The 10,259-nt window shown below is 51.0% G+C and overlaps 1 protein-coding gene across 6 annotated transcripts in view; it reads left to right on the top strand.

Moving 5' to 3' along the window:
* CASK (calcium/calmodulin dependent serine protein kinase) overlaps window positions 1–7,392 on the top strand; it is a 215,338-nt gene extending 207,946 nt beyond the window's left edge. For 5 of the 6 annotated variants that reach the window (XM_023755377.1, XM_023755373.1, XM_023755372.1 and 2 more), the window contains 2 exons: window positions 1,339–1,422; window positions 5,376–7,392. In XM_023755377.1, the coding sequence (XP_023611145.1) occupies window positions 1,339–1,422; window positions 5,376–5,552 (261 nt within the window). In that variant the 3' untranslated portion in view covers window positions 5,553–7,392. The remainder of the gene's footprint in view (window positions 1–1,338; window positions 1,423–5,375) is intronic. The other variant, XM_023755376.1, reaches the window with a different exon arrangement.
* The last annotated feature ends 2,867 nt before the right edge of the window (window positions 7,393–10,259 follow it).

Genomic DNA, 10,259 nt, shown 5'->3' with positions numbered 1-10,259 from the left:
GATCCTTGGACCCTGAGCTAGAGATTGTTAGGGTTTTTTAAGGCTGGTGACGCTGGCTATGAGAGTATTCACAGCTGAGAGAAGAGATAGATACAGAGAGAGAGTTTATTTTACTTTTCCTGAGGGGAAAGGGCTGGTGTATTGCTAGTCAATGTAAAGGCAAAGAACAAAAACCAAACTACTCCCCTTTTTAAAGCCTTGCCTGCTGTTCATATTGGTTTAGAGCAGGGGTGGGCAAACTTTTTGACTCGAGGGCCACAATGGGTTCTTAAACTGGACCGGAGGGCCGGAACAAAAGCATGGATGGAGTGTTTGTGTGAACTAATATAAATTCAAAGTAAACATCATTACATAAAAGGGTACGGTCTTTTTTTGTTTTAGTTTTATTCATTTCAAACGGGCCGGATCCGGCCCACGGGCCGTAGTTTGCCCACAGCTGGTCTGGAACGTCGCGAAACTGCAGGCACAGACACGAGTCTAATTGCTACTCGGTCAGCCAGGAAAGGAATAGGGCGAAACCAGACATGGGAAAGGCCATTGAGAAAGCGAAATCTGTGGGCCACAGACTAGACATGTGAAATTCTCACCAAAGGACAGCAAGATATGTACCCCGGATGCGGACAAATTAATTGCATCTCTGAGCGTGTGGTGTGCGTGCCTGCGTGTTAACTGTGCTCCTCAGAGGGGTGTGAGCTGTGCCAACTCAGCGAGAGGTTTGGATGCCAGGGAAGGGAGCTGACAGGGGCTTGGAGGCCCCTGTCCCTGGGATGTAGCATCTCCTTGGGCCTGTGAACTGCTTAGAGCCCCCAACTGCTCCAGTGGCTCCAGACCCCAGCTCTCCGCCCCCCCCCAGCCCCACAGGCGCCTTTCATCAGGGCAATTCATATGCTGCGAACACAGCCTCACGGTGCCAGGGGTCACGATCTGCCGTGAGGCTGTGTTCGCAGTGGGAAGCGGGCTGTGGATTGGTGGGAGGCCAGCCGGCTGGCCCCAGACTCCCCCAAAATGCACTTCCTAGACATTCAAGTTGCGGCTACAGTCAGTAACCAGCTCTAAGCGAGCCTTCAGGCAGCATGACCAGTGTTCCCTTTTCTGAAGAAAATCCCGTTTGATTGATTCATGAGACGCGTAAGAAAAATGTCTGGTCTGGCACCTTTTGTTTGCTGATGGCTCTTATCTCGCCCTCGGAAGAAAGGGAGTCACACGTGGTCCCTCACGCTGGCCATGGAAAACGCCTTGCGGGAATGTGGATGAAGGGCCTTTTCGGTTGTGTCAAGTGTGAGACGCGTGTGACAGTGTCACCGTCCATCCTCTAAGTCTCGGGTCTTTCTCACGCAGGCGCTGAAGGTCCTGAGAACCGCCGAGTTCGCTCCTTTCGTTGTTTTTATTGCCGCACCAACCATTACCCCGGGTTTGAATGAGGTAAGAACTGCCCAGTGTTTCCCACGTGCGCACGCCCCCCCTCCCCCATAGCAGGGCCCGCCCGTGCTGTGCGCCCAGGACCACTGCCCTGTGGCGATGTCCCTGGTTGTGGTCCTATTTCAGTGTCAGGAACAAGGCCCGACAGAGGCGTGTTCCTCCGAGATCAGTCATTAGGCAAATGCAAGCCTTGCTCCCAGCACGATCGCCCTGTGGCCTAATCCAGGGGTCCTCCAACTACGGCCCGCGGGCCACATGCAAATACAAATATTGTATTTGTTCCCGTTTTGTTTTTTACTTCAAAATAAGATATGTGCAGTGTGCATAGGAATTTGTTCATAGTTTTTTTTTAAACTATAGTCCGGCCCTCCAACGGTCTGAGGGACAGGGAACTGGCCCCCTGTTTAAAAAGTTTGAGGACCCCTGGCCTAATCAATAAGTCTACTCTTTTTCCAATTATTTCTTATTTTTTAAAAATATTGTTGAAAGTATTACACATGTCCCCTTTTTTCTCCCATCGACCCCCTCCAGCCTGATCCCGCCCCAGGCCCTCAGCACCCCACTGTCTGTGTCCATGGCCATGCATAGATGCACACATGTTCTTTGGTCGATCACTTCCCACCCACCCTCCCTCCCCCACCCCTTCCCTCTAACATTCCACACTCTGTTCCATGCTTCCGTGTCTCTGGATCCACTCCGTTCATCGGTTTATTTTGTTCATTGGATCCCACATATGAGGGAGGTCATGGGATACTTGGAAAGAGTTTAAACAGGTGTCCTTTTAAAGGTCTCACACCCCCTCCGCCCTCCTCTCCTGATAGGGACGAAGCCAAGCGGCTGCCTAAAGGTAGCGCTGGCCCTGGACACTCGCAAACCTAGGGATGAGCTGGGCCCCCTATGAGGCCAACGCAAGTGAGCAGCTGCCTCAGAGGCCTACCAGGCAGCCGGGAGGGCTCCTTGGTGCTTATCTGCTGTGGGTCATTCTCTTTTTATAAGTACAGTGGGGCCTTGACTTACGAGTGTCCCGACTAACGAGTTTTTTGAGATACCAGCTGTCTCTCGGCCGATTTTTTGCATTGAGTTGATAGAGTAATTTGAGTTAAGAGCTCCTTAACGAGCTCGGTCTCAGAACGAATTAAACTCGTAAGTCAAGGCCCCACTGTATATAATTATTGTCGAAAGTATTACGCAGGTCCCCTTTTTTCCTCCAATGACCCCCTCCAGCCCGCCCCTGCCCCCCGCCCCATTGTCTGTGTCCATGGGTTTGCATACAGGCACACAAGGTCCTTGGTTGATTACCCCCCACCCATCCTCTGTCCCACGCTTCCAGGTCTCTGGATCTGGGGGTCATTCTTAAGGGAAGACTCCCACACTGAACCCTCCTGAAGTCCATCACGTCTGCAGGGCAGGGAGCCACCAGGGGGCTCTAGGCTCTGCTCAGGACAGGAAAACCAGGCCTTGGAGGCGTTCGCTCCCTGTACCTTTAAGGAAGAGGAAATGTTTAGATGTCTGTGTTGCCTGTATTTGCAGCCATGACTTTGGGGCATTTGATTTGTGAAAGGGGTGCCCCTTGGGAAACTGTGCCGCTTCCCCTCTGATGTCATCCGCGGACACGTTCGAAGCGGCGCATGGTGGCTCGCGCTTCTCCTTCGGTTGCCGTGGATTTTTGTTGAATCACCATCTTTGCTTTGTTTTTGTGTTTGTGTTGCCTGTCTTCCCGCCCTTTCACTCATTTTCCATAGCTGCCAAAATGGTGCCGAAAATTGCCTGTAAGTACCAGCTAGGCGGTGAGGAATTGCGGCCTGTTTCCCTGCGCAGGTGTAGACGGTAGCGTTTCAACTCCCACGGACCCTCGCTCTTGCTGTTGGCATAAAGGCATTTTCTTTTCACTGAGTGGAATCCTGCTCCCGGGCAAATCCCCCCTCCCCCCACCCCCAGCTGCTGTGGAGGAAGAAGCTTGACAAATACAGCTTCGTCCCATCAGCTCCGGGGAGGGAGCTGAATTTTTCTGTGCTGAGAACTGCATCCGAAATGCCATGCTCTCGGCCTGGACTCCCTGGAACGTTCTCGTCACCCCAGAGCTTTCCGAGCAGATCGTAGGCTCTGCTGGTGGTTGGGGAGCCCAGGCTCAGAGGGGACATGTGGGAGCCGCTCCTTCTCTGCCCGGGGCGAGCACCCCTGTCTCGGGAGGAACGCACGTTTCCTAACTGGCAGCTCTGTGCTGTGTTTTTTGGAAAATGAAGCCACAGTGAAAAGACGATGCTTTTGAAGTGCCAGCGGAGAGGGTGTTGATGCGGCCTCAGAAGGTGATGAACCGAGGTCTTATCAACACAGCCGTAGTCACCGCCTAACGTCACGGCGTCCTGGTAGGAGAAGGCAGCGCAGGCAGGAGACCCCTACAGAGTGTCCGAGAGAAAAGACAGGGTTCTGGCTTCCCCGGTGTCTGTCCCTCCCCACTGCGATGCAATCAGGAGTGTCGCTTTGGGTCCCCTTTTCCACAGGTGCATTGGGAAGGGTCTCTGCCAAACCACAGATGGGCCCCAGGGAAGAGGAGGGGCCCTAAGCCATAGGCGGGCACCACGGCTCCCAGGTCCCTGGCAGCATGCAGCCCTGAGTGTTTCTGGCGCTCCCTCTGTCGTCAGAGGCGCCCGCGTCCTGCTAGGGAGTTAGCACTCATCACATCCGGGGAATGGCCAGCAGGAGTCAGCCAAGTGCTTGTTCTTTCAGTAACATTTATTAAGCACTTACTGTATCAAGGCCCAACGCCGAGGACACGGCAGTGACGGGGCACAGAAGACAAGTTTACGGTCTAGGTGGGGAGACGGATGCTAATCTAATCAGCAGGTGTTTCGTTGCATCTGGCTGTATTTTAAGACTCGACCCAATAGCTCGCCTGCCTAGCGCTGGAGGAGAAGCGGGCGGGTGGTGTGGCTGAGCAAGCTGCCTGGTTTCACATCTGAACTTGTCCATTGAACATGCAACATTCTGTGATCCATAAAGATGCAGGGGCGGGCTTTCTGGTGACTCTTAGGAGACCCTGATCTTGAAAGAAGCGCCACCCTGAGGCTAATGGTAGCCTCTCAGGACAAACGAGGGGCCCTGAGCGTCCTCTTGCTGTGGGCGCAGCCGGCAAGAGTTCTCAGAGTCGGTAACAAGCTCTGGATTGAGGGAAAGTCCCTGACTGTAGCCAGATTCCCGAGTCCAGCAGCTGCCTCTCCTTCCGTGTCCCCTCAGAGACGTGCGTACTTCTAAGCGGTGACATTTGGCCCTTTCCAGTCCAGACCAATTTGAGGGGACGCATCAGATGCTGTCGCTGTTGTGTCTGGGAAATAGCCTTGTTTCATCCATTATCTGTAACATCCAGAAAGCTTTCGCCTCTGGCATCCGCTGCTGTTGAGTGAGGGCCATTATATGTAATTGAATTCCCGGAACATGTTGAGCCTCTAAGTAGAAAAGAGGAAAATGCAACTGAATTTGTTGTCCAGAGGCAGGGGCGTCTAGGTGCGCAGGCAGCAGGGCCTGGAGCAGGCGAGTGCAGAGGGCGGAGGGGGGACAGGCACTCACCCCAAAGCCCTCCCACTGAGCAGGGAGCAGGAAAGAGGTTGGGGATGAGGGGGCTGGGTCAGAGGAATGAAGACAGAACGGCTAGGCCTGGGGGGGGGGGGGCGGTAATGTGTTTGCTGAAGACTGTGTGTTTTCTCTGGTCCGTCCGGTTTGGCGTGGAGCTCTTTGTTGCGTGGTGAGCGGTCTGGGTGGCAAGCAGGAGTCCTGTGACCCAGATCTGTCCCTCGTCTCCTCTGTCATGAAGCGGCACCTCGAGGTCTGGCCTTGACTGTTTCTGACACTGAGACGAACAGAAACGTGCAAAGAGAAAGAATCCCGCTGACCTCTCTCTTCTCTACTTTTCCCTCCCCCCCCCTCCGCCCACCCCTGCCTCCGTCCCCCTCTCCGTCCAGGATGAATCTCTTCAGCGCCTGCAGAAGGAGTCTGATATCTTACAGAGAACATACGCACACTACTTCGATCTCACAATTATCAACAATGAAATTGATGAGACAATCAGACACCTGGAGGAAGCCGTGGAGCTCGTGTGCACAGCCCCTCAGTGGGTCCCCGTGTCCTGGGTCTATTAGGCCTGTCCCCAGCTACCTGACACATACCTGGGAGCCACCTCATACATGGAAACGCCTCTTTGTTATCGGCCTTGTGTCAGCAGGTCGTGGTCCCTAGAGACTACCTAGTTGTAGTGTGACCTACATTTATAATTATTGTCATGTCCGAATAGGTAGGAGGAGAAAAACAATTACACACTAATTTAAAGAGACAGTATCTTTTTTAATCAGTTCTCCTAAACTTTAATAAAATGTATCTTTAAATGTATGTATTATTCAATCCTTTGGAATGTTATATTTTTTGAAATCATAGCTTTTTATTTCCAAGGCCCCTAAAAACTGCACAAAATAGATGCTGCTTTCTATAATCTATTTTAATAATAATAAACAGTGATTCTGTTACCTTGACCGGGGGTGGAATACTACATTCTTTTTAGAGTCTGATTTTATGGATTGGAATCTCTTTCTCTCCTTTATTTATTTGAAATAATCAGTCTAGTGATGACGAAACAGAAATTTTTAAAGGCCTTTTTTCTCTTCTGTTTTTTAGAGTAGCCTTTTTTTTTAAGTCCTTTATGTGACATCCAGATGATGTGATACTGTCTCTTTGAAGCCCCCCTGTAAACCTTTTAGAGATTTGAACTTGGGTCTTGACTCTTAATGCATGTGGACAGTCGCGAGCGTTTATGCTGTCGGTGTGTCTGTGTTGGACAAAACGATCTGTAATTACAGCCAAGTACATTCCGTTCACGGGGCACACCCAGGGAATAAGAATAAGATGCTATTATGACTAAGTTGTAAAACCTATGCACATCCCTTGCATTTCGGGCAACTTTATTAAAAAAAAAACAACAAAAACAAAACTGATTTTTATTAATAATAATCATATAGTGAAATGTGTTTGTAATTTTGTCTCAATTTAATTTGTTGTAAGGTGGGAGGGGGATTGCTGGTTTCACCATTTCAGATCTGTGTTGTCTGAGAGTATTAACGTTTTAATTAAGCAAAGAAATGAGGATTTTTAAAATGTATGTAATTGTTTTAAAAGCACCCATTTTAAGAGAATATACTGTGCAATGAAGAAACCAGTTTAGGCATTTGCTATAAACTGAATTATTCCAAAAGAATAATCTATAACAGCCCTGTAAATTCCTTTAAAATGCTAACTAACAGGACAGTTTGACCAATTTTTTTAAATATACTTCCTTTTATGTGTTCAATATTAAAAGCCTTTGGGTCCTTCATTTCATTATAGATTTGTTCAGATATACAACCGATAATCTTTCAGATTTTATAAGTCATTCGATGCTCATTGAACCATCAAAGGTCCAGGAGCGACTATCAGTTGGAAGGACAACAAAATCCTCTGTCAGAGCACAGCTCAAACCATGCCTGGCTCCCAGAGCACACGCGGTCACCCAAGGGCCACCGTGTCCCAGAGGCCGCCTGTGGTTCCCTTCCTCTTGCTATATCCCTTGGCACAGGAGAATCATCTTTCCTTGTTGCTTTAGAGACATTAACCATCTCATCACCCTGACATGAGGTCACAGCCTTCCAATACAGCAGGTTCAGGCTGGGCGTTTCCGACTCTTGCCAGAGGTCAGTGGAAGGTTTTTCGTTATAGCGCCGGGGTGTTTGAAGTGGTTCTGTTAACCTGAGATCCTTGAAAAAAATACCATCGTGTTTGCTTCTTGACAGTTAGATGGCCTCATCGCTTTGTGCCTTGGCCGGATGTGCAGGGTGTGTTCTGAGCTGAAAAGTTCCTCTTGAAGGGCCACACAGAGAAGACATTTGTATACTCCTTTTGGGGTGTCATCCCTCCCCACGTACTCTTATTAAATGATGCTGATTTTTTTTCCTCTGATGTTGTCCTTTGTCAGTGACCAGATGAGTCTGCAACTTACCAACAAGTTGAGCGAACTGCTTCTGTTGGGGCTCCATAACAGGGTGACCAGACCACCAGAGCAGAGACATCCTGGATGGAAAGAGAAACCCCAAGAGTTGTTTAGGGCTGTGCTAGGATTGATGCAAATCTAACCGATGCCAAGGCCAGATAATCATTCCCTTGAAGGTACTGACCACAATCCGGGCTCTTCTCAGTGTGCAAGAGCCCCCTCTACCTCTTTTCCAATGAAGCACAAAAAAGAAATCAGCCAACACCTGGGGAAGAGAAACTCCTCGTCTGGTAGAAACCCCCGTGCCCTACTTGCACTTTTAGACCAAATCTTGAGAGATGCTGACCATGCCATGTTGATAAATGTGGATTAAGCAGAGAAAGAGAAGAGCGATGCCAAGTTGAGTGTCTGTGGTCCCAGTGTTGAGCAGCATTGTAGTGCTAGTCCTCTCTCGCCCGTGGCTTTATGCAGATGGTTTTACAAACCTCCACACAGGCAGGCACTGTTCTTGCCATTGTGTGAATGGGGGGTTCCTGCACCCAGAACTCATTCTCTCTGGCCTCTCAATGGAGTCACCTGCTCCATTCCACTGATACACATCTTCTCTACAGCAGCGTCTTTATGACCAAGCAGAAAACACTGAAATATCTGAATTCAGAGTAATTCCAGGATATTGCTGCTGCCACGGCATTATAATTGTCCACTGAGCAATCAGGGAAAATTGCTAAAAAGCTTCCTGATTGCTTCCATTCTATCAGCAAAATCCTCTTTTGTCCTTTTAAATACCAGAGCAAATGATTAGATTATTAGATCTTCTCACTGGTCGCATGAGCCGTATTCTGAGGTTTCTCAACCCCACGCCCCCACAGCAAAAAAGGGTCTTTTTTAATATTTTCAATTATTCATCATAAAGAAGAGATGTCGTGATTTTTTAAATCATGAGGCAGTAATTACTTTGCCCATGCAGCACATTCAATTTTAACACCAAAATGGAAAATGAAGTTCAGTTCATCCGGAATTTCCCAGTGTCACGATAATATGGTAGCCCTTTAAAATGCAGTTAAATGTCTCTCCTGGCAGGTGAGATGGTTGAAAATCTGTGCTCAGAGAGGAAAATGGATGACCTACTTCTTGCAATTTGCATTGCAAAGGCATCCTCCGAGCCCTTCTATTGGCGGCAGAATAAGCAGAGATGCCGCAAAGCCCTGGTGCAGGCAGGAGGCAGCGAGCGCCCTCTTCCCCATCCAATCCCATCTCTGCTGGGCCAGCTGGTCGGCTGGGACTCGCATCTTTGGAAGCCTTTGATCTCATTGCTGCAGAGGAGGGCGCTTCTGTGGAGTTCTTCAACCGCTTGCAGCCCATCCCGGCTTTGCGGCCAGTGCTGGGAAAGTGGGGCCAGCTGAGCCCCCTCAGGGGAAACTGACCAGGGAGATGCTAGAGAGGACCCGCCCCTCACGGCCAGGTGGCCCTGAGCCACCTCTTGCATTCCTCGATGTGAGGTCCTTTTCTTCATTTCAGGTCCAGCTCTTCACTTGTTTCCTATCATCTAACTGGTGTGCGTGTGTGCATGTGCGTGTGTGCATGTGCGTGTGTGCATGTGCGTGTGTGCATGTGCGTGTGTGCGTGTGTGTGTGCGTGTGTGTGTGTGTGTGTGTGTGTGTTGGGGAGCAGGTGAGGGTTTGTTTTTCCAGAACTGAACACAGCCTTCTGATTCCATCCTCTTCACAAGGGCTTATCCTGAGGCTGATGACAGCGCGTCAGAGGTTCAAGGCCGCTGAGCGCTTTTCTCCTGTTCTTCGCCTCTCAGTGAGTTCTCCTCTCCCGCCGACATTGTGCTTTCTGGCTGCCGCTCACATAAGGGCTACAAGCTTCCATCGTGAGTCATCCTGCTGGGTCGACCTTTGCCTCTTCTCACCCCTTTAGAAGTGAGGTTTTCCTCTGCATTCGGGGTCTTCGGTTGCAGGAGCGCATGCCCAGGAGGCTGCGCGCTGGGTTGGCTTGGCCACACTCACCTCGCCGTTGGCCTTCAACTTGGAGCTGCTGGGAAGCTCGGGTCTTCCAGCTCAGTGAGTGGAGTTTGGCTGTGACGTGTGTGCAGGGAGTGGGAGCGGGAGAGGACTACGCTCAGCCGCGCATCCCTGGGAGCTGGGCTTTTCTCTGCCTCCCGAGCTGCAGGAGGTGGGCAGGCCCAGCCCAGAGAGAGAAGGGGGGAGGCCTGCACCACCTCTAACGGGCACCACCCACCCTTCGCTCCTGGGGGGCATTGAAAAGCCAGCGTCCCACCACCTTCACCTGCCCCTCCATCAACTTGAACCTGTGCAAATGGACCGAGCAAAAGAAAACGGAAAGATTTGTCACCACACAGGAGACCTCGTTTCTGGCCTCACGCACCACTCCAGGTCTGCGTGGGCTCAGAACCCAGGGCTCTGCTGCTGCCACTCACTTGAGTGTCAGTTCCTGTCTCTCAGGCACGTGACCTAGAGAACATGTCAGTTTCCTCACCAGGAGAGGCCTGGGGTGTGGCCAGCGTGGGGCCCAGAGGGGCGGCAGTATCTTAGTTCTTCCCGGGAGTACAATCAGGCCTTCCTCCACAGCGAGTCGCCCCACCTGTTTTTTTGTTTTTCCTTTTGAAGAGACCAGGAATTGGGGGCCTTGATGCCCAGTCCCGGCCGTGCCCTGGAGCGGCCCCCTGGTGGGCGGGCGGGAGGCTGCGGGCCGGGCAGGGTGGCTGATGCAAAGGCCACAGGAGCCCCGAGCGCTCCGGCCGGAGTAGCACGTCTCCTTGAAAATGCAGGTGCGCCGCCAGTCAGACTCCTTCCTCGGGTTGTTGTTT

The sequence above is a fragment of the Myotis lucifugus genome, unplaced genomic scaffold, assembly GCF_000147115.1.
Source record: "Myotis lucifugus unplaced genomic scaffold, Myoluc2.0 scaffold_76, whole genome shotgun sequence".
Taxonomy (NCBI): domain Eukaryota; kingdom Metazoa; phylum Chordata; class Mammalia; order Chiroptera; family Vespertilionidae; genus Myotis; species Myotis lucifugus.
The sequence above is the reverse complement of the archived record's forward strand: the minus strand, read 5'-3'. Positions and strand labels throughout refer to the sequence as shown.